General features: G+C 48.5%; 1 protein-coding gene across 1 annotated transcript; it reads right to left on the bottom strand.

The window, feature by feature from the left end:
* Positions 1-523: 523 nt before the first annotated feature.
* Positions 524-25,964, bottom strand: Abcg5 (ATP binding cassette subfamily G member 5). The gene is given in 13 exon segments (NM_053754.2): positions 524-1,164; positions 3,022-3,134; positions 8,077-8,262; positions 11,076-11,214; positions 12,125-12,330; positions 12,434-12,647; positions 13,312-13,441; positions 14,343-14,482; positions 15,799-15,931; positions 18,272-18,370; positions 18,456-18,592; positions 25,021-25,142; positions 25,755-25,964. Coding segments are annotated over 13 exon segments (1,959 nt in total). The 5' UTR covers positions 25,901-25,964; the 3' UTR covers positions 524-970.
* Positions 25,965-26,036: the final 72 nt, after the last annotated feature.

The following is a 26,036-nucleotide window of genomic DNA, read 5'->3' as shown; positions in this document are numbered from 1 at the left end:
GACAAGTTCATGTGCTCTCTCTCAGAGCCTTGCTCACGGTTACCATGGTAACATTGAGAGAATTAAATTTAAGACTTGTTCATGAATTACTTGCAGATCAATGAGGAGGACAACCAGTCATTTAGCAGAGAATTCACTTCTTAGAGCCCACACCCAGCATCTCATTCCTGGACGGACGTTCTGAGGATGCGTGTCCGCCCTTATCGGCATCCTTCCTCTCCACGACACGGGACCATGGATTCCTGGTGCAGCCTGTTCTCCTGGCCAGGGGTGTTGTGCCTCTTGATTAGTTTTCTATCCGGACATTGCATAGCAGCTGATCTCCAGACTACATAGCTCATTTCTCTCACACGCTTCCTTTTAAAGAGCAAACTACGCTAAAAGTGAAGAACAGCCAACATTTCTTCACTGATACGTGGAGTTCAACATTCATCCTCTTCCTGGTTTCATCAGCTACCTGATGCAGTCAGGTGACCCAGCCCTGTCGTGTAGAGCAGCATGTGGGGCAAGAGTGGGGTGCGGGGGCAGGGGTGGGGGAGGGGTGGTAAGCAGCAGTGGAAGCTCCTTACCCTCTTCTGTAGGAGGCTTTCTCAGTCAAACCCAGAACAGTCAGTAATCATACACATTTATTGTACTTTTATCAAATTCTTTATCAAATGTAAACATAATTTTTTCAAACAGGCTTATTTTTTCTGTGTCTAGAAAAAGCGCATAGTGAAGCTCTAATGTCCTTTGGTTTCTGAATTATTATTAGTATTATTTACATCATTGGACCAGTTCAGTCACAATGTCCATGCACCACACTGCCCCATAAGCTGGACTAGCAAAGGACGGTGAGTTCTCGGAGCCCTTGAGGCTCTGCATAGATGCCAGGGTCACAGATGGAACCATGATGATTAGAAGACAGTATTTCTCTGTACTCCACAGCGGGCGAGCCTGCCCATTAACCCTTTCCTGCCTGCCATCTTACCTATCTGCTAATCAGGTAGTCCCGGACTTTAAAGACCACCATCCCCAGGATGACAAGAGTCGGGATGAACGAGTACAAGATCAGGAAGTTTGTCGTGAATCTGGACGTGGCCCCTGGGCAGGTTTTCTCAATGAATTGGATCCCTTGGGTCATGGAACACATTGGGTTATTTGGCACAGAAGTGTTGGAGCCACCTGCCAAGGAGAAGGACAGGGTCAGCCCTCAGGCACTTCAGGTACTAACTCACAAATACTTCCCTGATGCTGAGAAAGTGTTCAGAACTCTGAGTAGCCCTCTTCATGAAAGACAGGAATGCAGGATTAACAGTGGAGTGGAGCAAGAGTGAGTCCTGGCTTGTTTTAAAGACAGAAAAATATTCTCATCAAAATGAGAATAGATTCATTATTTTATTCCTGGTCTTCAAATATCCCTCCTGTCAATGTCCTAGTCCCTGGCGTTGTTAGCTGGAGACTATTAACCCCTGCACTCTGCTAGGCACCGGGATTTCCAGTGACCAAGGGACGTGTGTTCTCAGTGGCCAGTCATAGATCGGAGGTTGACTTTTGTCATAAAAAAATGGGTTTACTCGTCTGTAATCTATACACACTTTAGGGGACAGAGGCCACATTAGCTTGCTGTGGTGTGTTCCGCAGACAAGGACTCAGCCTGTTCAGAATATACTAGCAATTACATAGGCCTATCATTTTCTAAGAATATCAAAGTGCCCCTTAGCTATTGACTACTGACCAGAGACTAACTTGACCTCTGAATATTTTCCTTTGAAAATCAGAGAAAATGGGGTGCTGCTGGAGAGATGGCTCACAGCGAGAGCACCGTTTACTCTTGTAGAGGACGTGTGTTTGCTCCCTAGCATCCACTCCACTGCTTACAACTGTCTGTGACTCCAGTTCCAAGGGATCTTGGCACCCTCTTTGGCCTCCACCAGCCACTAGGTACTTGCACAACATGCATACATACGTAAATGGAGACAAAACATTCACAGACAAAATAAATATAGTTTAAAATGCCTTAAATCAGAAAAAATGGTGGGGTTTGTTTCAAATCAAGGTTTAAAGTGCTTTTACTATGAAAATACAACATTTCAGGGGTTTGGGATGATAACATAGTCAGTAAAGTGACTGCCACAGAAGCAAGAAGACCTGAGTTTGATTTGCTCACACAAAATGCTGGGCATGGTGACACGTATCCAGGGGAGGAAAATGTCCCTGTCCCTTGCTGTCCAGCCAGCCCAGCCTAGTCAGAGACCCTAGGTCTCACCGAGAGACTGTGTCAAACAACAAATGGGCAACTATGAAGGAACAAAGCCCAAGAAAATCCAAGGTTGTATTCTGACCTACACACACACTCACACACAGACACACACTCACACACAGACACTCATACACATTCACACTCATACACAGACACACATACTCACACACACATTCACACACAGACACACTCATACACATTCACACTCATACACAGACACACATACTCACACATTCACACACAGACACACTCATACACATTCACACTCATACACAGACACATACTCACACACACATTCACACACAGACACATACTCACACACACATTCACACACAGACACACTCATACACATTCACACTCATACACAGACACACATACTCACACATTCACACACAGACACACACTCACACACTCACACACAGACACACACTCACAAAGAGACACTAATACACATTCACACTCATACACAGACACACATACTCACACACAGACACACTCATACACAGACACACATACTCACACATTCACACACAGACACACACTCACACACTCACACAGAGACACTCATACACACACACACTCACACAGACACTCATACACATTCACACTCATACACAGAACACACTCACACAAAGACACTAATACACATTCACACTCATACACACACACACACACACACACACACACACACACACACAGCATTTCTTCCAAACATACATTTCCCTGGGAAATCGCTTACTTAGAGCAGCATGCGGAATATTGTAAAATAGGATACTTACCACAAGTGAAGTTCAGGCCATAGAACTCATTGACCACAAGAATCTCACAACAGTACTTTTGGAAGGTAAAGTAACCCAGGATTTTTAAAGGAATGGGCATTTCTTCTATGTTTCTTAAGAAAGAGAAACAAGAGGAAGAAAATTCAGTGGGCTCTAGTAAACAGAGTCACTAACTGGAAAGGGTACGTCTTTATGCGTTCTAATCTAAACGTAATCCTCCAGCTCTATTGCAAAGATGATCCTTACAGTGAAATCACCCAATAACACGGAAAGCTGTAAGCAAACACCATCACCCAGAAACGACTGCTGACATTTTGGTGATATGGAGTAATGTGTGTTCATGAAACTCACACCGTGTAGAACCACACTGTTTATCCTCTTGGTGATCCCACAGACCCCAGTCATCCCTCCATGTCAGTGAGCCTGGTGCTCTGTCATCTCAGTCTGACAGCCATTTCAGTAGCCTCTCGTGACTGTGGGTAGTGTGCTCTCTCTCTCTCTCTCTCTCTCTCTCTCTCTCTCTCTCTCTCTCTCTCTCTCTCTCTCTCTCCCTCCCCCCCGCCCCGTTACTTGAATAAACACACAAGAAACCATACACCTAGCACACACTACATCGGGGAAGACTGTCTGGCATCGGACTAAGCAGATATCTGAAGGTCCTCAGGGTGATTTGAGAACCAGGTTGGAATATAAGGAGTCTGGCAGTGGTGGAGCACACCCTTAATCCCAGCACTCAGGAGGCAGAGACAGGCGGGTCTCTGTGTGAGTTCGAGGTCAGCCTGGTCTACAGTGTTCAGTTCAGGACAGCCAGGACTACACAAACACACACAAACCCTGTTTCAAAAAAAAACAAAACAAACAAACTAGGAGGGGAAAAGCTGAGCCTGTGTCAGAGGTTCTTGGTTTGGGTTTGGGTGGCCCCCTGCCCCTCCCCTCGTTCCATTCTTTATCCTTGTGAAAACAGCTCCTTTCCTGTTTGTCTTAGGAGGAATTTCCTACCAACATTGGTTCCCTCTTGGAACACTATATGGTTTGTATCGGTGATATTGTTTTATGGGACCGGTGAGATGGCTTAGTTTAGAGCAGTTTTTGCTATTATAGAGGACCTGGGTTCAAATCCAGCACCTACATGAGGGTCCACAACCACCTGTGACTCCAGTTGCAGAAGGCACAACGGCCTCCTCTGACTTCCTCAGGCACCAGATACACATGTGGTACACAGACATACACACAAGTAAAACATTCATAAATTAAATATATTAAATAATTTCTCTTTATAAGACAATTCTAGGTACTTAGGGATTCTCTGTATGGTCCTGGCTGTCCTGGAACTACCTCTGTAGGCCAGGCTGGCCTCAAACTCACAGAGATGGACCTGCCTCTGCCTCCCAAGGGCTGGGGTTAAAGGTGTTAAAGGCAGGCTCCACTGCCTGGCATTTCGGGGTATTTTTTTTTTTGGTTCTTTTTTTCGGAGCTGGGGACCGAACCCAGGGCCTTGCGCTTCCTAGGCAAGCGCTCTACCACTGAGCTAAATCCCCAGCCCTAGGGGTATTTTTAAGTATCCTATCCCTAAAGAACTCACAGTGCAGTTGGGCACATAGACTGTGCGTCCTCAATGCTACAGTAATACATGAGAGCACACCAACGACCAATGCTACGTGTCCATCACACCCTTACAGTTCATACTTGTCTTCCCTGGTCGGGGGGGGGGGGGTAGCCAGCCCCAGCCCTTTCAGCTACAGGCAGCTTCCAATATGGGAAGCTGTGGACTGGAGAGGGTTGGGGAGGAAATTACAGAGGAGAAAGAACACTGGACGGAGGACGGGAAGTGGGAGCCCAGGGAGATGAGCTTGGAATGACCGTGGAAACAGTAGGTTGGGGCCTTGAAAGGAGTTGACACTGAATAACCATGGAAACAATCAAGGTGTTTTAAGGAAGTGGATGCAGCACCAACAGGTAGAATGGAGCAGAGTGGGGGTGTGTGACTACGACGGTAAAGAAGGGGGAGCAGGCTGTGGCAAAAGATCAATCGTGAGATGACAAAGACCTGGACAGGACGGTGGCCCCCAGCGGGGCTGCCCTGCTGTGTGCTGCTGCTTTGAGGTCAGAAGTGTGCCCTCATCTCTCCTCATGCCCAAGGAAAGTCATCCATTTATCCATTCAATCTAACCAGTGATTTTTGCTTAATTGGCTGTAGGTCCTGGGCTGGTCACTAAGAAAGACTGTAGTGGTGAACGGCGGATTGCCGCTCTCAGGGATATCAGTCTTAAGTATTAAAGAAAGAATGCAGTGTAAGGTGGCCTTAATGGGCCGTGTGTGTGTGTGTGTGTGTGTGTGTGTGTGTGTGTGTGTGTGTGTGTGCGTGTGCGTGTGTGTGCATGCATGTGTGTGTGTGTTTGTGTATATGTGTATATGTGAATGTGAGTGGGGTGTGTGTGTGTGTATGTGAGTGTGTGTGTGATGTGGTGTGTGTGTGAATGTGTGTGGGGTGTATGTGTGTGTCTGTGTGTGCGAATGTGTGTGTGTGTGTGTGTGTGTGTGTGAATGTGTGGTGTGTGTGTGTGTGTTTCAGAGAGAGCCTCTTCAGCCTTGGGGCCAGAGGGTAGATCTTGTACAGGTGACAGGGACAAATTGGAGAGCTCAAGAAGGAATCTTGGATTGCTTTCAAGGAGGGCCCAAGTGTTGTGACTGACACATGGCTGTCTGCACTGTGTCGTTAAACAGGAACAAAGTATGCATATGTGTCTCATCTGACACAGTGTATGATCTTATTGTTGTTTTTTTATTTATTTTTAAAATAGCAGGATACAGTCCGGCCTGTGGCTGTTCGGGTGACACTTGCTTTCCTCCTATTCTATAGTTTGCTGTGTGAGGAGCTGTAACACCAAAGCCATTTATTTCCCTGTGTGTCTAAGCAAGAGGGAGCCAGCGGCCAGATGCTGCTGGCAGTTCAGTCAGGAAAGATGGTGCCGTGAAGGGAGAGCAGGGCAGGGTCCAAGCAGTCTTGTAATGTGGCGACTTTGCCAAGAGCATGAGAACATTTGCCAACGGTGGCCACGGCATCCCTCTTAAGAACATTCGTACCCCAAACCCCAGTGTGTCAAATAGCACCAGACTGCCTACCACTGCAGAGATCTGACTGTATGAAGGAGTGGACGGTGCCCATGCTACCTTGTTGGCCTGATTCTGAACCTTTGGCCTGACTTGCACAGTTTTCAGAGATGCTACCAACCCCCGTCAGCAGCAGAGACAAACACAGCGTAATATAAAGACTGCCCTTTATGATGAAACCTAGCTGCTTGGCTCAGAAGTAGCTTGTCTTTCTATAGTCTAGTGTGGACATCTTGTAGCATGCGCTCTGGTGGATTATCCCATTAACCCCTTCTGATCTGAAGAAGTAGCTTCTTGTTTGGAGATTTAAATCAGGAAACCAGTTTCGACAGGGGAAAAAAGTGACTTGTTCAAGGTCAAGAGGCAGCAAGGCAGTAGAGGAAGCTTCTGGTGTCCACCTGGCCCTCTCCGGGGAATATGTGCACTCTGGCCATGCTCCAAGAGGTAGGCCCCAACCAGTCAAGTCCAAGCCCAGCTTCTTACTTGTAAAAAAATTACTCCAAACTGAACCATGAATGGGGTTAAATTTAAATAGATGCCCACTTTTTTTTGTTGCTTCTTGCTTGATTTTGTTGTATGTAAGGTTATGTGTGTGTGTGTGTGTGCGTGTGTGTGCGTGTGTGTGCATGCATGTGTGTGTGTGTTTGTGTATATGTGTATATGTGAATGTGAGTGGGGTGTGTGTGTGTGTGTGTGTGTGCGCGCGCACGTGCACGCGCGCTTATGAGCACACATGGGGAACCCAGAGGAGGATGCCATACATTCTCTGTGTGTCTCCATCCTAGTCTAGTGAGACAGGGTCTCTACTGAACCTGAAGTTTGTGATTTGGGGGCTAGGCTGGTTCCAGCAATCCCCCTGTCTCTGCTAGGGCTACAGGCCATGCCTTTTGTGTGGGTATGGGTAGCCCATACTTGGGTTCTCATGCTTGTAGAGCAGCCATCTTCCCTCCAAGCCCCCCACCAGCCCTTTAAGCTGAGTAAACAAAGCCATCACAATTCCCTTACCTGCTGGTCCCACATGTAGCGTGGCCCGGACGAATTTAACTCTTTACATTTTTAGACCCTTTCTGTGACTAATTGTAGAACATGTGTGCATTGCACATGTATGTTCTTGATTATAAAGTAATACATGATAGGGAAATTATAAAGTAAATGTGATAAGAAATTAAATATCATCCAGAGATTCTCAGTGTTGACCTTTGGAACGTGTCCACTAATCTTTATTCTCTCTTGAATAGAAACTTTATCCTATTGGCTCTTTCCTTACTTCGCTGATTTTCATTTCAGAGCACCCATCCTGCTTCCTTGCTGGCTAGTGGGCAAGCCACAGTCCCCCCAGTTAGGGTACAGGGCTCTAAAGAGACGGCTTAGCAATATCTAAGAGCACTGGCTGCTCTTGCAGAGGTCCTGGGTTCATTTCCCACCACCTACATGGTGGCTCACGACCATCTGTAATTCCAGTTTCAGGGGAACTTCTGCCTTCATCCGGCCTTTGTAGGCACCAACACGTACATGGTGCACATACATATGTGCAGGCCCTTGCACATACACATACATAAAAATAAATATGTTTAACATGGGAATTGAGAGCTCACATCAGTTGTACCAGTTAGATGTGAGCTAAAGTTTGGCTGTAAGTTAAGCTTTGAGTCTCCTAGAGAATCCTGATTGCTTCCTGTCTTTTGTTTTACTAGCTGGTTACATGTGAGTCCCATCAGTAACTGTTGTGTCCTGACTTCTACTAAAAAGACATCTTGCTAACAAGCTGACCAGTTCAAAGGCTAAGGCGATAATGATTGGCGGGCAATAGGAACATCCCAGACTACAAGGTGACGTTGAGCCACTGCCACTCGGCCCTCTGGGTTTGCTTTATGACAGTCATCATCAGTTGACCCTTGACCACAAGTTCTGCCAGACTAAATCTTTCAAATCATTTCTTCTTACCTGATAAATCCAGATCCAATGAGCAACCCAGAAATACTCAGCAGAGCCACTATGCTGTTGACAATATTGGGGTTTTGGACCATACCAAGCAGCACAAGTGTCAGAAATTCTCCAATTAAGTGAGGGGCCAACAGAGCGGCAGAGAAGTATCCAAATCTGGCGACCTCGGGATACAAGCCCAGAGTCCTAGAAAAACACGAGCTCTTTAGTTCTCTCTCCGCACACTATCACTTAAGGAAAAGACCACATTTCCTCCTGTGACTGAGCCCTTGCTGGCTGGCAGGAGGCGGACTTAGCAGTGTGAGCCCCATTCCCCTTCACCAGCCTTCTTAGGAACAAAGCCAACATTTGAGTCTGCTCATTACCGCAGTTGTTCCTACTGCCTTCAACTCAGTGTGCAGTGCTGTTAAAACCCCTTTAGCTCGCACGGTAAATATTAAATTGCTTAGGCAACAGCCTCCCGGGCTGGCGTGAACAGGGCCGTCGAATCCCCCTGATCTCTTCATGAATAACTGCTCTTCCTGCCATTCCCACCCCAACGCGCCGCCGTGCTGCCCTGACCCCATCCTTATTCTGTAGGATTATTGCCAGCACGCAGTCGTTCACGGTCCACCCATTACCCTCCCAACCATCTCTCTACCGTCGTTTATTCTAAGAGCCTCGGTTTTACCTCCGTGTCCTTGTAAGCTAACCTGTATCTGAGCTCTTTCCTGGTACACGTCTTCCATCCCATTGTTCTCACCCCTGACGACAGTGTGTCTTTCTCTGAATACCACTGAGGAAAGTTGAACTTTCGGATCGTCATGGCAGTCAATGTTCTGCTGTGCTGCGTATTGAACCCAGGGCTTTGTGCAAGCTAGGCAAACCCACACTCTACCTTGGGCCACATCCCCAGCCCTGATAGTGTGTCTTAAACTCTCAGTAGACGAAGGGGCCATCAGTCCACTTTGCCTGCACTCTCCAACTCTTGAAGGTTCTCCTTTCCCTCGCCCAAATCACCATGGGTTTTTATTGCATTTATTTTCCTCTCCAGCGTAGTCTTGTGGCTCCTAAAACATTCTGTTGCCTTTAACATTCTTATAATATGAAGGCAGGGATCATTCTCCACTCCGATCTTTCCCCTCAAAGTCTTGGAACTTTCCTGATAAGCCATTGCAGATGCGTCTCTAGTCAGCTGGTCTCCAGCGCGTAGCCTCGGTGGTCACCCATGCTGCCTTACACTCTAGAGCTCTCAGAATTTTCTCCAAAACTTCAGCCTGAAGTCTCCAAGTGTGGCCTCTCCCCCTTCGTCCCCAGGCCTCTCTGAAGCCATCCTTGCTCGTTCTGCACCACTGTCTAGGAGCCCTGCTCAGTACGGGGGGCAGAAGTGAGCATGGCATTGTTGTGCCAACCAGATCCACTCTTCCACATTGCCACTTTGCCTTAGCTGCCTAAGGTTTTCTCTTTACATCTTGGAGTCCAGTGGGAGATCATCATGGTGTGTTTTAAGCTGTATTTTAAATTACTTTCTCTCTCAGTTCCCCAATTTCATTCTCTTCTGCATTCTCAGAAAGAGAACTTACATTCTATTCTGTCTGTCTATCTATTTAATTATGTATCTATCTAATCTCTCTGCCTCTCTCTGTATCTGTCTGTGTCTGTCTGTCTGTTTCTCTCTCTCTCTCTCTCTCTCTCTCTCCCTGTGTGTGTGTGTGTGTGTGTGTGTGTGTGTGTGTGTGTGTGTTCCCCTCCATCTTTGCTCAGTGTGGCGAGGTCTTCTTGCACCCATGATGCCATGCCACTCTGACTTGCCTGTGTATGTGACTGGGCATGACTACGTTGAGTGGAATGTTCATCAGCTCACAATCTGTTTGCACGCATGCTGGAGAATCTAATCCAGGGCTCTAGGAAAGCCTTCTATCATGGAGCTACACCCCAAATCCTCGCATGGTTTTTGATGGTTTTTTTCCTTACCATATTCTAAGACAACCATTCCTTAAACCCAGCAGCCATGGGACTCATGCTGATTTCTTTTCTTGCTCTCCAAATGGACTGGTGGATGCTGCCCATCCCCCCCCCAACCTAATAAGAGTTTAAGACACTGTCACTGGTCCAGCTCATATCCTCACTGCTCCCGTCAGCTCATGCCCTGCACCCCACTACACTCCTGATACCAATGAGCCAATGACCTCATGTCACGCCTTACCTCCTTCAACCTGTCTTGATCCTGAACACGCTTATAGCGCATACGCCTCACCTCTGTCGTTCTCTGAGTAACTATGTCTTCTGAGAAGGTGCACCAAGCCCTGCAAACCCTTCATTCTGGAGCCTAAGCCAGCACCCCCTGGGTTATCTCGCACTTGCATACATGTAGCTTAGGAAAACAGTTGCTGTTGCATGGGATGGGGTTTGCAGAGGTTACAGTTAGGAGCATCTGCAGAGGACACAGGCAGTGAAGGACAGTGTCTCAAAGACCTGTCTGGAGTCCTCTCGACCTTGTCATTCATGGAGTCAGGACAAGCCCACTTGTGTGCTCCATGGCTTCCTACAGCAGAGCCACATGGGGAAGGGACATGACAGAGACGGATGGGGAACCCTTTCTAAGCTCTAAGAAATAGAAAACCCCACAGAAGTGATATGGCTTCTTCCTGTAGTCACTCTCTTTGCTGAAACCCTCTGCACCCACCCAACTGTGATGTCCAGGTCCATCAGCAAAGCTTCAGGCTGAGGAGCTGCTACAACCTGGGGAGGCTGTGGGCTCCTGCACCTGTGTCCCAGCTCCTGTGAGCACTTCTGTAGCTCAGACCCTCAGAGCATGAGACATACTGCTTCCTGACCCAGACATGCTGGCTGCTCCAGGGTCCCCAGGCAGCACGCACTGGGGTTGCTCATAATAAGTTGGCCATCAAGGCATAGATGGAAGGGTTCACCCATAGCTGCTGTAAATGTGTCCCAACACCCCCACGACCCCACGAGGAGCCTGACCCAGGGGAACTGAATACTCCTGGACACCACCTTACCAGTAACACACGCTGCTGAAAATCACCGTGGCAACGATGCTGAAGGGGAGAGCATGCAGCACATAGGCGAGCAGCATCTGCCACTTCTGGTACAGGCCATCCTGACTCTCCTGGTCGCTGACAGCTCTCAGCATGGGAACTGGCATGGAAGGCATGTTCCGAAGCAGTCAGTCACCACACTGCTGAGGGACGAAAGGCTACCCAAGCTGAACTTGAGGTCAGCCAAGATGGCTGGCGGCCAGAATCATGGAAGGACAATAAATGCTCCCACCTCTAAAATCTACACACTACCTGGGGACAGTGTGGCGGCAAAACCCGGCACTTTACTCTCATTTCTAAAGTAATAAAGCACACAGAAGGGGGGTGTGAGTGAGTGACCTGAAGCCCCTTGTCCTCTCCTACAGGACCTGGTCCCCACAGCAGCCAGGACATTGGTTCTCAGAGGCCAGAGACGCCTTACCCTCCTCCCCAACTTTCCAAAGCACCAGTCTTCCCTCTTCCCTGCACTTGCTGCTCCTCCAATGCCTGTTTTTCTGAGGCAAACTGCAGTGCCAGGCAGGACAGTGTTGCCTCTGGGTTGGCACAATTAGGTGTTGTATTTCCAAAATAGGATTCAGCGTGATAGTCGAGTCTACACCACTGAAAGTCCTAGTCAACAAGAGTGAGCTGGGGTTGGGGATTTAGCTCAGTGGTAGAGCGTTTGCCTAGGAAGTGCAAGGCCCTGGGTTCGGTCCCCAGCTCCGGAAAAAAAAGAACCAAAAAAAAAAAAAAAAAAAAAAAAAAAGAGAGTGAGCTGTTGAAAAACCTTTTCAAATTCTGCACTACCAACGCCCCACCACCTTGTGTTTCTGAGTCCTTCAACCCTCAGAGACGTCCATTGGTGAACTCACATCAAGGGGACCCTACAGTGAATTGCCTTTCCTTGGAGAATTGGGGGAAGGGCATGTTTTTCTTAGAGAAATTCCTTTTTAATGGCCAGCTTTTGGGAGGCAACATTCGGATCAGATAGATGTGGGGGAGAGAGCCGCACCTCCAACACAGGCACTTACAGAGGTTCACAGCGTTGAGCATGCCGGTGTACGGGGTGGCACCCACGAGCTGGTACAACAGCCCTACACGGTCCTGAACAGCGCCCTTCAGCATGTTGTTCTGGACTCGGAGAAGGTAGAAAATGAGGAACAGACCCATGATCAGATTCTGAACAAGACGCATAATCACCACCTGCTTATTCCTCATTAGGTTTCTCGTTACTCTCCTGAAAACCAAACGAGCCGTTTTCATTTATTCGTTTAATTTTGTTATTGTAAATGAGCATGAAGAGCCAAGCCAGCTCTTGGCTGTATTTCCAAGGCTCTTACCTCAGGAGAACGCCGAGCTTGCAGAACATTCCGGGAGGATTTTTCGTTTTGAAAGGAACCATGGGTAAGGTTTTCAGGTGTCTTGTTCTTTCAATGTTCTCCAGGATTTTGTGACAGATGTCCGATTGCCTGAAGGCAGATTCCAGCATCTGGACTCGCTTGTACGTCTCTATCTCTCGCTCTCTGCTTTGGGTGTCCACCGATGTCAAGTCCACTAAAAGTTTCCCCCAAAAGATATGAGTTTCTAAATACACGTGCACACACACAGAATGGACACTCATACTAGATTCATCATCACTCTTCGCCCTATCTCAACGGAGACGCTCCTGTCACTAATGACTGTCTGGTACACAGAAATGTTTAAAGCTACCCAGAAAGGCCATGAGAATCCTGGATCGACTGCCTGGGAGGATTTCAAAGTCAACTAGTTTTCCCTGACACCTCTCTGCTCTGCTAAGTCAGTAGAGGCAGGTTAACTGACCTGCCAAATTAACTCCTTGAAAAATAAGAGAACATCAAAACAGACAAATGCAAAAGTAAATCTTAGCAAAACAAAAGCCTAGAAGAGCCCGTGTCATCCATGCCGAAATCAAACCTAAGGAAGATTTAGGGCTGGCACCATGGCTCAGCAGGTAAAGGCACTTGGCAACAAAACCTGATGACCTGACTTTGATCCCTGGAACCCACACGGTAACCATGGTAACCATCTTCTCTGGGTGGCTGTCCTCTGACGACTACATGTAGACTATAGCACAAATGTGTGTGCAGGCACAGGGACACACACACACACACACACACACACACACAATAAAAAATTACAATTAAAAAAGATTTCCAAAAAGCCCTGATAGTAAATACTTTTTTAAAAATGCACTTACTGTAGAAATCAAAGGGATTGGAATGTTCAGGACAGGGGTAACCACAGTTATTGAAGAAGCCGAGCATCTCCTCTGGCGTGCCACAGAACACCAACTCTCCGTAAGTCAGAATGGCAATTTTGTCGAAGTGCTGATTGGACCACAGATGGTGTTAGTGTGTGCTTCCCAGCCCGGGTTACCCCAGTGTGTGGGTGTTGCCTCTGAGCCCCAGCATCACTCTTGGGCCACTGAGAGAGTGACCGTGAGGTGCTCTGTGTGTTGCTTGGGTTTGAAAGATTAAGTTTTCATCTATCGACAAACAAACAAATACTGGCTAACTAAAAGGATGCCGTGGGTATCAAATGAGGTTTTGAGGGATAAAATCTATAATGTTGTGATGAAATGGGGCTTTGGCGGCTAGCTAGGTCATGATGCCACTGCCAGGTGCCTCCCCTCTTTGTGTGTGTGTGTGTGTGTGTGTGTGTGTGTGTGTGTGTGACACACCAACATCACGTGTCTTCCTTAATTATTCTTCCCCTTGTTTTTGAGACAGTGTTCCTTACTGAACCTGACACTTGTGGGTTCAGCTAGACAGAAAGGCCAGCAAATCCCAGAAATCTTCCTGCCTCTGCCTCCCTAGCACTGGGTCCCAGCATGCACTTCTGTGCCCAGCTTTTACAGGCATGGGGAATCCAAACGCACAGCAAGCACGTTACCAACAAAGCCATCTCTCCAAGCTGCCACTGGCAGCATTTTACCGACTGGCTCCATTTTGAGTCATTTCTAATTTATACCCCACTCCCTTTTCAAGTACGCACGTGGATGCGTGGCCCCAGGATTGCCTTGCGGACTACATGATTGCGGCTCGAATGGGCTGGTGTACAGAAGGTGCTCGGCACGCGTTAGGTACTGAGTAAATCAGCCCTTTGCTCCTTCATCACTGGCGTGTGCTCTTTACCCTGCCCTGCCATTCCTGGCTCAAGACCCCGTGCTCCTCCTGTCGAGTGGGATGAGATGTTGAGTCGAGCGGGACGAGAGGGGTGTTCCCTTACGTGGAAGAGCTCAGAGCGAGGCTGGTGGATGGTGACGATTACAATGCGGTTCCTGCGAGCCAGCTCGACCAAGAGGAGGACGATATGATTTGCAGTCATGCAGTCCAGTCCTGTGGTTGGCTCGTCAAGCATCATGACCTCTGCCAGCAAAGAAGGGTCAGATGTCTGAACCATTGCCTAGCATGCTCTGCGCTTTAACTCAGTATTCTGATTGGTCCTTTCCTGAGATGCCACGCCCCTTCCAAACTGTGTGGAGAGAGGCAGCCATGTAGAAACTGGCTTTCACCCTGAGCCCAGAAGAAAGCACCTGACCTGGGAGGGCCCAGCTCTCAGCTCTGGAGCACACCTGGGACAGGAGAGAGACCATATCAGGTCTCTGTACTCTGGACTATGTGAGCTCCATGTCTAGGATGCTGGTAGAGACCAGGGCTAGCAGGCAGGCTTCGGGAGGGTAAGAAAGTGGCTAACGTTTACCTAGCCCAACCCTGTGTCATATCAGAGCACTTTGAAGCATTAATGAGGTCTGCTCTTTGCACAGAGGAAGAAAGAAACAAGGTCTGAAGTGTCCGTGGATGCGCAGGCATTGGCTGGGTGCTTTAGAGGCTTTAACTGCATCCCATGTCTAACCAAGAAGTGAGAGGGCTTTTATTATCTCCTGACCAAGCACCATCAGAACAGACAGGCTTATCCTAGTACAGGCAGATGCAAAATACCCTCTCACAGGTACACATAAGTGCTGAGGTCTGTCAGATTGGGAGAATGACCAAACCAGGCGAGGGAGGGGAGGGGAGGGGAGGCAGAGGACTAGCTACCTCACCTTGATGACCTCTTCCCCATGGTAGTATATACACTCAGTCAACTCTAGTCATTCCAGAACCCATTGGCCTTCCCCATAGGGCAAAACACTCCTGTTCTCATTAGTCAGGATGGACAGGGCAGGCCTCATATTCATGGAAGGCTCTGGTGGACCACAGAGACACAAACAGGACACTCTTAAGAGATGTTCAGTGCAGATGGTCTTTGTGATAGTCGCCCTAACTCTGAATAACCCGGGAACACCGTGGCTAAGGGAAAACACTGTAGGGCCAGTCATCTCCCCTCATGGGCTCACTGCTGCTACCCAGCATTGCGAGGGAATGTGCTACCACTTATCATTAGTCTGAGAAAGGATCAAAGTTCAAAGTCCAGTTGAGCATGTATCACTTTATTACCATAAGGGTGAACTGTGATAAGTTGGAGGACTGTCTCCCAAATTACAGACCCTCATCAGGAAATGACATATGCAAACTGCACATAGCATTTCCCAAAATCAGGGCCTCGAATTTTCGAAACCGCAGGGATATCAATCCCACACAAGCCATTTCTCACTGGAAACTGAGAGGAAAGTGTCCAAAGCACCCGGGAACACATGGAGGATATCCTGCCAGCATCTGGTAATGGTTTGTGTCCCACTTACTGGGGTCCTGAAGGAGTTGGGCTGCGATGGACACTCGGCGCCGCTCGCCACTGGAAATCCCCCCAAAATTATAGTTGCCGATCATTTGGTCTGCCACGTGGCTCAGACTCAGCTCTGTCAGGACTGCCTCTACCTGTAAGAGACACAACACCCAAGGGCTGCTGCTGTCTCCATGACTGATACCTCAGTTTATGGACTGGTGATGACCCCGGAGAGAGAATGCTTTTCTAGAGAACAAGGGCCACTTTCAAACTCGCCATACCCTGGGGAGAAAAGTCCATTACAGTAAAATCCACCTTGGTTTAATATATAATACATAGGTCAGACTTAAATAAAAGTTTTAAGTCCCTGGAGAGAAAAAAAATGGTTTATTCTTGCAACAGAAAAATGACCCAAAGGCATAATTATGACATAGATTATGTTAAGAATTTGGGTTTTGAAATTTTATTGTTATAAACATTTTCTGTGCTTTTAAAAAAAAAAAACCAATTTGGTTTGAAGTGGCCCCTTTGTAGCCCAAGTAAGTCCTGGAGGCTCAAGTGGCCAATCACAATGTGGTTTTACATCAAAGGAATATAATCCAGCTTCCAGAAGTAATTAAAAGCCTTTCTAATCTTTACTCAAATCTCTCCAAGAAACTTCAAAGAGTCCCCAGCATATAATGCTCAGCTCTGCACCCAGGCTTCTAATTCCCTACCGATCTCTCCATTCTCCTACCCTGCAGCTCCCTGCAGTCCGAATTATTCCTGACTCTCCACGCCATCACATTCCAAAACAATCCTGACTGACTTGCTAAGAAGGCTGGCCTTTCTCCCCTCTCCCTTTCTGGGCTTACTGCAGCCCCCAGAGACCTTTGGGAAATCTCTACTTCTACCTCTCCCCTTCCTCTCTCCCTGAGTCTGCAGGAAACCCTGGGGGGGAAGCAGAGACAAGACTGAAACAATACAGAAGAGACTTTGTCCCCAGCTGCCTTTAATGAGGTTGTGTCCCTTTCGAAATGGAAAAAGAAAAGAAGAAAAAAAGAAAGGAAGGAAGGAAGGAAGGAAGAAAGAGAGAGAGAAAGAAAGAAAGAAAGAAAGAAAGAAAGAAAGAAAGAAAGAAAGAGACTGACACATTTCTTTATGGTTTCAGGAAAGAGGAAACTTTTTGAGCAGAGTTCCAGAGGCCAGGGGACAGAGTCTGAATGAAGCCCTGGTCTACAGAAGATGTGAAGAAGAAATGAGGCTAGGCTGTGTCAGAAAGCCAGTAAGATCAGATCTGGAAAGAACCATCTCCTCTTGGAATCAGATCGAAGGAACCTAGAACTGAGCTTTGCTTGACTTGTGGGAGATCTAACTCGAACCCTGGTTGCTCCTCTGAAAAAGCAGGCAGTGGTCTTAACCACAGAGCCATCTCTCCGGCTCCCTTCTCCAAAATTCCTAAGTGGGATTTCTCACCATTTTAGATTTTAAGAAATTACTAAAGCAAACAGAGAGACCGCCACAGAGGGTCTACATAGCTGGTCCCTTCCTTTGTCACTTGGCTAGGTCCACCAAGCCATGTGAACACGTTATTGCACACCCATCTCCCAGGAGAGTACAGGTGTCCTCTCAGACTAGGATTCCCAAGAAAGTATGGAGTTAGAGGGAGTGGATTTTTCCCACAGGGTGGAGACAAAGCTCCCCTCCCCCGGCTAATATTAGATATTAGCAAGATAATATTAATATTAGTGAGATATTGTATTTGCACAAGCCTGCTGAATGCCAGCCAGAGAAGACACCAGAGGCAGGACCCATGTCATACCCCTGAGCTCTCTGGGTAACCTTAGTGGGAGAGACAGCTGAGGCATCTCTGGGGGGGCAGGGGGCACCTACAGCTAACTGCCTCCCGGAGTTGTCCGGGATTCTCAAATGAAAGCAGTCTGCTCGCCTTCCCAAGAGCCTGGTAAGATGCCTACCTACTTCCCAGGAAGCTGTGCCGTGACAGGTGACAGCCCTGCCTGTTGCTGTTTTTTTCTCAGGTGGTTCGCAGGCCTTCACAGTCCAGACCGAACCAAGCAATGTTTCCAACTAAGGTCAAGGTGGGTTTATTTGCGGCTACTTCCAAAATGGGTGTGGTCAACAAACAAACCTAGCCGGAGTGAGGACTCCATAGTTTCTTCCTTAATGGAAGAAACTTAGTCTACTTTGCATGAGGCCCCATAAAGACAAGACAAATAAGTGGGTAACGGCACGGACCACCTGAATCCGATCCTCTGAAACCACATGATGGAAGGATGAGACCGGAGGCATCATAGCAAACCAGGCTTAGGTTGGAGAGGTCACGTTTCAGATGTTTACACAGGTCGTGTAGCTGTCACTCAGGAAGGCAGAGGTGGAAGAGTGTGAAAGCAAAGATAAAAGCGGGAGGACCAGGAGGTGCTCAGAGGAGGAGCTGCTGAGGCACCTGATCTCCCTCAGGGAATTGGCCTCCACACTGCTTTAACTAAAAGTACCTTCTTGTCGTAGAAGTCCGCGGAGCTGCTGCGGAGAGCCAGCATCGCCGTGTATCTCAGCGTCTCCCGCACCGTGAGGCTGCTCAGAAAGACATCGCTCTGCAGGAAAGGGGACATCAGGGTCGTGGGAGCCCCGGGGGTGGGGGCCAGAGCCCAGGCAGGCCAGGCCCGGGGACACGCCCACCTGCAGGAGGTAGGAGACGCAGTCTTGGAACTGGTCCCTGCGCAGCTCGCAGCCGTTCACAAACACTTCCCCTTCCAAGGTCCCTGTGCGCCGCAGCCTCCCAGAGATGGCGTCCAGCAGCGTGGTTTTCCCTGAGCCTAGGGGCGACAAGAGAAGGCCCTGGAGGAGCCTCCACACGGTGAGAATGGGGGCACTTTTCCAGACCCTTTATGCCTCAACGGGACCCTGACTGAACCTCTCAATGGCCCCCCGGGGTCAAAATCCCAGGGTCTAAATAAATCTTTCCAGTTTATCCTCTGAATGAACTGGGAGGAGTCTAGTAAAAGAGGCCAAACACCACATGGAGATGTCTTCTGGATTTGGTGACTAGAAAGTAGTTCCCTTGCCCTTGGCAGTGGCAGACCTGGGATCCAAGTCTGAAGAACCCCTGTATGTGCTCTTCAGAGAGTAAGCGTGCTTGCAGCCAAGCCTGAGGACCCGAGCTCAGTCCTAGAGGTGGAGGGAGAGACTGAATTACCAGATGTTGTCCTCTGACTTTCCACATACATGCCATGGCATGCGTTCGACCACCATGCGTATACACACTTGCAAAAATAAACACAGTGGGGAAATTCGAGTTGGGAAAATGCAGGTGGCTGGGCAGTGTTGGCTCACGCCCTAAATCCCAGCACTAGGGGGGCCAGCCTGACTGCAGAGTGAGTTCCTGGACAGCCAGGGCTACACAAAGAAACTCTGTGTCAAAAAAACAATGAGAGAGAGAGAGAGAGAGAGAGACAGAGAGAGAGAGAGAGAGAGAGAGAGAGAAGCTCTGAATAGAAAAGCCAGGGACGGCTGTTGGAAACATTTGGCTCCTGGGACTTAAATTTCTTTTTGTAATCCCCTAGACCTGTCCAGCTCTACCTGAATCTAGATAACATTGCTAGAGCCTTCTGACTCATGACTGAGATGTAGACTCGCAGACCTACTGAGTGTTAGAGTTTGAGGGGCACTGCTTTAGTGGTCTTTGGGGAAAGCAACCTCAGTTTGTACTCAAGAGTCTTGGCTATAGCCAGTTACTGCCCCAAACATTCCTGCGGAGTTCTTCAGAAGCGACTGCCTGGTACTTGAAGTGACAGAGGAAGGTGCGTCTCTGTTTTGTTTTGTTTTGTTTTGTTTTCCCGAGGTCACATCGTACACAAGTTAGCCTGGGTCCCAGAACCCCTGGAGACAGGACAGACTTTTCCCTTCGATGCCTACACAAGGGCTGCCAAGCAGGCTTACTAACAAGAACACAGGCGAGAGGCTTTGAACCACCTGAGAGAGCGAGGGAGCTCTGCCAGGCTGAGCAGCTCACGCAGGACCAGACAGAACATCTGTCCAAGGGTTTTGTAGAACCTGCTTTTGCTATGAGGGATCCAAATATGAGTTCCTACAGCAGTCACCATCGTGTCTAAACCACGTCTGACCAAACTCAGGATTAGCACTCATGTTCAGGCAGTGTAGAACAGGAAAGAGAATGAGCGTGTCCTTTGAAAGGAGTGGGCTTCCGGATGTCATCGTTTGTGGTGTGCATCCTGAAAATGTTGATAACGCCCTGTTTATTATGCTTCACCGTTCACCAGGCTTGCTCCGCAGCTTCTCTGCCCACACGGTTTGTGTGGGCTGCTTGCATTGTTTTTCCTTGACATTGAAAGAATAGTTCATGTGGAGAAACGTTAGCAGTTGTCATCTCCCCACCTGTGTTTATGGGTGTTAGCTCAACTGCCTCTCTATAGAAAAGTCTTATTAGCACAGTCAGTGTATTTGTAAACTGTCTGAAATAAAAGTGTAGGCATAAAACCATTTTCTCGTATTAAGAGAAAAAAATAAATTGTGGGCTGGGGAATGGCTCCGTTGTAGAGCACTTGGTTGAACTTCCTCTACCACTGTCCCCCTCACACACACACACACAAACACACACACACACACACACACACAGAGGAAGGGGGGAGGAAAAAGGAGAAGAGGAGGAAAGAAGGAGAAGGAAGAAAAGAAGGAGGACAGTGACCCTCAATGGGATTTACGACCTGACTTCCCAGCCATGAGCCCTGCCCTTCAGGTGCAGAGCCTCAACTCTACAAGGTAGCTCGATCCTGCCACCCCTCCTCGGTGCTTGCTCCTGCTGCCTGCCCTTTCTGTCTGTCTGTCCCTGCAGCTCCCCAGCCTCACACAGAGACCCTCGGGGTTCTCCCTGGCCTTCTCTTCTCTCCAGGTCTCACTATCGAAGACCAACTTACTACGTAAGCATGGCTGCACAGGCGGATGCCTCTGTGGAGGTAGAGTCTTAGTCACACACACGCCTTCAGGCGACCGAAGCGATATAGGAAGCATGTCGTAAGCCGAGTTAGTGTACTTAGGGAAGAGGCTGAGGGGCAGGGAGATGGTTCAGCCGGAAAACTGTCCATTATATAAACATGAAGACTGGAGTTAAAACCCCAGAGCCTTGTAGGCCAGCATGGCGATGCGTATTTGTAACCCTGGTACCGGTGAGGCAGAAACAAGAGCATCTCTGGGGTTCACTGGCTTCCTTGCAGCCTCTCTGAATCAGTAAGTTCCAGGTAAAACCGGGAGACTTTGTCTCAGGAAACAAGATGGGAAGCACGTAACTTTAAGCCCAGAACTCCGGAGGCAGAAGCAGGCAGATCTCTGAGTTTGAGAGCAGGTTGGTCTGCGTTGCAACTTCCAGACCAGCAAGAGCTAAACAGCAAGACCCTATCTCAAAAACCAGTCATTTCCACCACAGCAGCCATCTTCTGGTAACTCACCAAAATGATTAACACAAAAGGAAAGAGGAGAGGTACTCGGTATATGTTCTCTAGACCTTTTAGGAAACATGGAGTCATTCCTTTGGCCACATACATGCGAGTCTACAAGAAGGGTGATATTGTAGACATCAAGGGAATGGGCACTGTTCAAAAAGGAATGCCCCATAAGTGTTACTACGGCAAAACCGGAAGAGTCTACAATGTCACCCAGCATGCCGTGGGCGTCATTGTAAACAAGCAAGTTAAAGGCAAGATTCTGGCCAAGAGGATCAATGTGCGGATTGAGCACACCAAGCACTCGAAGAGCAGAGACGGCTTCCTGAAGCGGGGGAAGGAGAACGATCAGAAGAAAGAGGAAGCCAAAGAGAAGCATCTGGGTTCAGCTGAAGCGCCAGCCTGTGCCACTCACTTTGTGAGGACTAGGAAAGGAGCCTGAGCTGCTGGAGCCCATTCTATATGGATTCACAGCCTAATGTACACAAAGGAAATAAAGGACCGAGACTGCAAAGTGAAAACAAACAAACAAACAAAAACTAATCAAACGAACACACACACACATACACACACACACACACACACACACACACAAATAAAAATCTACCCACAAACAAAAAATACAAGCACAAAAAGAAGACACCCCGGTTGATTCCAGGTTCACACACATGTGCACCTGCATATACACACACACACACACACAGAGTAATTTAATTAATTAACTTGGGAGAAATCCACTATGTGAGTTAAAGCCAGACAGTAACTGCTTCTGAAGAAGCCAGCTGTTATGACTTGAATATAAAATGCCCCTCCCTGCCTCAGCCTCTTAGATGCCCAGCTGCTGGTGCTGCTTGTGGAGATTCTGGAAGCTTTAAGAGGTGCTGACGAACTGGGAGAAGTAGGTCACTGAAGTGCTCCTCGGGGTGCTCCTCAGGGGGTGCTCCTCAGGGGTGCTCCTCAGGGGTGCTCTTCAGGGGTGCTCCTCGGGGGTTCCCCTCGGGGGTGCTCCTCAGGGGTGCTCCTCGGGGGTTCCCCTCAGGGGTGTTCCTCGGGGGTGCCCCTCAGGGGTGCTCCTCAGGGGTGCTCCTCAGGGGTGCTCCTCAGGGGTGCTCCTCGGGGGTTCCCCTCAGGGGTGCTACTCAGGGGTGCTCCTCGGGGGGTTCCCCTCAGGGGTGCTCCTCAGGGGTGCTCCTCTGGTGTATCTTTTTCTGACTCTTCTCTCCATCAGGATATGATCGCTCTGCCATCCTCTCACCGTGATGGGCTGAACTCTCAGAAACCATGAGCCAAAACACATCTCTCCTCTTTAAAGCGTGGCCAAGTGTTGCCCACGATGACAAACAACTAGTCCCCAGCCCTCGCCGCAGACCAGCTCTGTCAGGCCTTTGATCTTGACTGTCAGCCTCTTCAAGTGTGAGGAACACATGCTCTTGGTCTTAAGTCACCTAGTATGTGATTATTTTCTTACAGTAACTCAATTAGACAGTCAGTGAAACACTTGTCATTATTAGTGTTGCTGCTGTCATTTCTCTAATCGTCAACTAATGTCATATATAGCTGTGCTCGGATGAATGCTCATGATTTGATTTGAGGCTGGAGCTCTTAATCTATTTTGTATTAATATAGGAAAACGCCTGAGACTGGTCGCCTGAGGCCGAGTAATTGTAGAAGTGTGTGTGTGAGCGTGTGTGTATGTGTGTGTGTGTGTATCTGTCTGTGTGATGTGTGTCTGTCTGTGTGGTGTATGTCTGTGTGTGGTGTGTGTATGGTGTATGTGTCTGTGTGTATGTGTGGTGTGTGTATATGGTGTGTCTGTCTGTGAGGTGTGTGTGTGTGTGTGCATGATGTATGTGTGTCTGTCTGTGTGGTGTGTGTCTGTGTGTGGTGTGTGTATGGTGTATGTGTCTGTGTGTATGTGTGGTGTGTGTATATGGTGTGTCTGTCTGTGAGGTGTGTGTGTGTGTGTGTGTGTGTGCATGATGTATGTGTTTCTGTCTGTGTGGGGTGTGTCTGTGTGTGTTGTATGTATGGTGTGTCTGTCTGTGTGCTGTCTGTGTGCATGTATGTCTGTGTGTGTGTCTGTCTGTATGACCCACAGTCTTACAGACTTAGAGTTCAAACAGGATAGCCTCATCTGTTCTGCAGCGCATCATGGATGGCATCATTGTGAGACAATGGGTACCGAGCTGCTGCAGGATGAGATGGGAGCTGGGATTCAGGCATCAGGCCATCTTTTATATCAACTCTCTCTGCTGAGAACCATTTTGGACACTGTCTGAACTACACTCACCCCACGGACCTCCACCCTCTCTAGAGCCTCTCATTCCCACAGGAAACACAAACTTCTGTCCCACTCATCCCCACGCCTGGCTCTCACCACAGAGAGCACTGCCTGTTTCTAGGAAGAGCAAGGCAAGGGGACAGTAAATGCCGGCAACTTACAAGCAACTCGAACAAGAGGGTTATGTGAGTCTAATATGTCAGAATCTTAAATGAATATAATCAGGATCACCCAGTGCTGTGGACACTGAGACATGCCACCCAGAGCCTGTCTTCTGAACCAGCGTACCCCTCCCCAGATACTGGAACCAGCAGGATTTACAGCTATAGGCTTTCCAGGGGCAGGGAAGGAAACCCCTCCTGGGATAATGACTGGTTAGCGGAGGAACACAAAACAAGCATGAAAGTCACATTCAAAGGTTAAAATCTCTCCTGGGAAGAGGAGCGAGACATGGGGAATACACACAGGTCGTCTCAGTGCAGTGTGTGTGATCCTTAACTCCTGAAGAGAGGGGCTTAAAGAAAACACGGTGTGCTTGGGAAGACTTGATAGTAACATGAATTCTTTTTTGGTGGTCTCCATTCTCAACTGTGTGTCTGATGAAATCATAATGAAAAGACAGTTAGAGTCAGGAATAGAAGTCCTGACCGACAACACCTTGACAAGAGCTTTCCAGATGTGAATTAAAAATACAGCTGAGTGGCAGGCCTCGAAGGGGACAGGGACTTCACAGGAAGACCAACAGAGTCAACTAACCTGGACCCTTAGGGCTCTCAGATCCTGAACCAGCAACCAAAGAACATGCATGGGATGGGGGAAAAGATTGCTGGAGGGGGTGACCAGGAGGATGGCAGTGAGCAGGATGCAAAGTGAATAAGAAAGAGAACGAGAGAGAGAGAGAGAGAGAGAGAGAGAGAGAGAGAGAGAGAGAGAGAGAAGCTGCGGTTGGGGCTCTGTGGCAGAGGGCTTACTTAGGATGCCTGAGGCTCTGATCTCCAGCACCACAGTCAATCAAACAAGCACAGAAAGTCCTTACACGTCAGGCAGGACTTCCCACTTTCTCCAGATACTTTTCCTAAGGTTTCACTTTGATACCAGGTTCTATTCACAGTCACTAGATTTTGTTCAAATGCTAAATGCATAGCCTTTTCTCTCCAACTTAAACTCATTTCTTTTTTTTTTTTTTTGTTTTTTTTTTCAGGTATGTGAGTTTATTTCTGGATCTGCAGTCCCATTCCATTGATCAACCTGTCTATTTCTATATAAATATCATGGGTTTTTATCACTGTTGCTTTGTTTTTTTGGGGGGGGGATTTTTTTTTTATTAACTTGAGTATTTCTTATATACATTTCAAGTGTTATTCCCTTTCCCGGTTTCCGGGCAAACATCCCCTTCCTTATGGGTGTTCCCCTCCCAATTAAACTCATTTCTTAAACACCGAGCTTAGACCGAGCCCCAGCCTCCCAGAGTCTGCCTTACAAGTGCAGGACCCCTCGAGGCGCTTACCTGAGCTACCTAAGATGCACATGGTCTGGCCACTCTCGATGTACAAGGAGACATCTTTGAGGATTTTCCTGTCCCACTTCTGCTGGCATGATTTGATGTTCCACCAGGGCCCGACACGGTTGCTTTAAAGAAATCCCACATGAACAAAAGGCAGAGTAGGACCCTTGAAGGTGCCAGACCCCTGTTTCCCAGCCCCACACCCAGACCAACCCCATCCCAGGTCCTCCTGTGCAAGATGACAACTCTATTTCAGCCTTGCATCACACTATGTGGTCCTTGGAGGTGTAATGACAAGTTGGCCACCACCCAAGGAACGTGCCTCCCTTTGGCTGCTCTGATTACTGGATCTCTGTCTGGCTGTGAGATGGTAACATGTACACTTTATTCTGAGGTGAACCCTGCATTCCTCCATCAGGGTTCATTCCACCTTGTGTCCCAGCACCCCCACTTCCCAAGCCTTCTCCATCTACAGAGGGCAGGTGATGGACCAGCCAAGGAAAGGGTAGAGCAGAAATCTATGAGAAGCAGCAGCGGCTTCAGGCAGGGTGTGTTTCAATGTTCAGGATCTGCTCTGGGCAGGGGGAGGAGCCACTCACTGTTGCAACGAACTGTCCACTTCCACCCTGATCTGCTAGACAGGCAGCCCAAAGCCCACAGGCCCACCCACCCACCTTGGTGTGAAAAGGCATCAGATAGGGTGGGAAGCCTAGCTCTTCGCTGTGGGGTCCCCTTACCTGACGCTGAAGGACACATTCAGGACACCTAAGCTGTGCCGAGCCTCTGAGCCTGTAACTGAGCCTTCCTCCAGGGAGCTCTGAGACCCTCTGTTGTTGTGAGGCCCTCTGGCTCCCTCTGGACTCAGAAAGGGCAGCTCACTCATGGCCAGCGGGAAGCAAATGTGAGTGAATCCTCTGGTGTCCTGTCTGGCTTCAGAGCAACTTTAACTGAGGAGCCAATGGGAGTGCCCTGTCAGATCCTATCCAGCCCGAGAGTCCTCGTGAGACAACAGTTCACCG

This window comes from Rattus norvegicus, chromosome 6 (assembly GCF_036323735.1).
Source record: "Rattus norvegicus strain BN/NHsdMcwi chromosome 6, GRCr8, whole genome shotgun sequence".
NCBI classification, from domain to species: Eukaryota; Metazoa; Chordata; class Mammalia; order Rodentia; family Muridae; genus Rattus; species Rattus norvegicus.
This window is presented reverse-complemented; position numbering and strand designations above follow the sequence as displayed.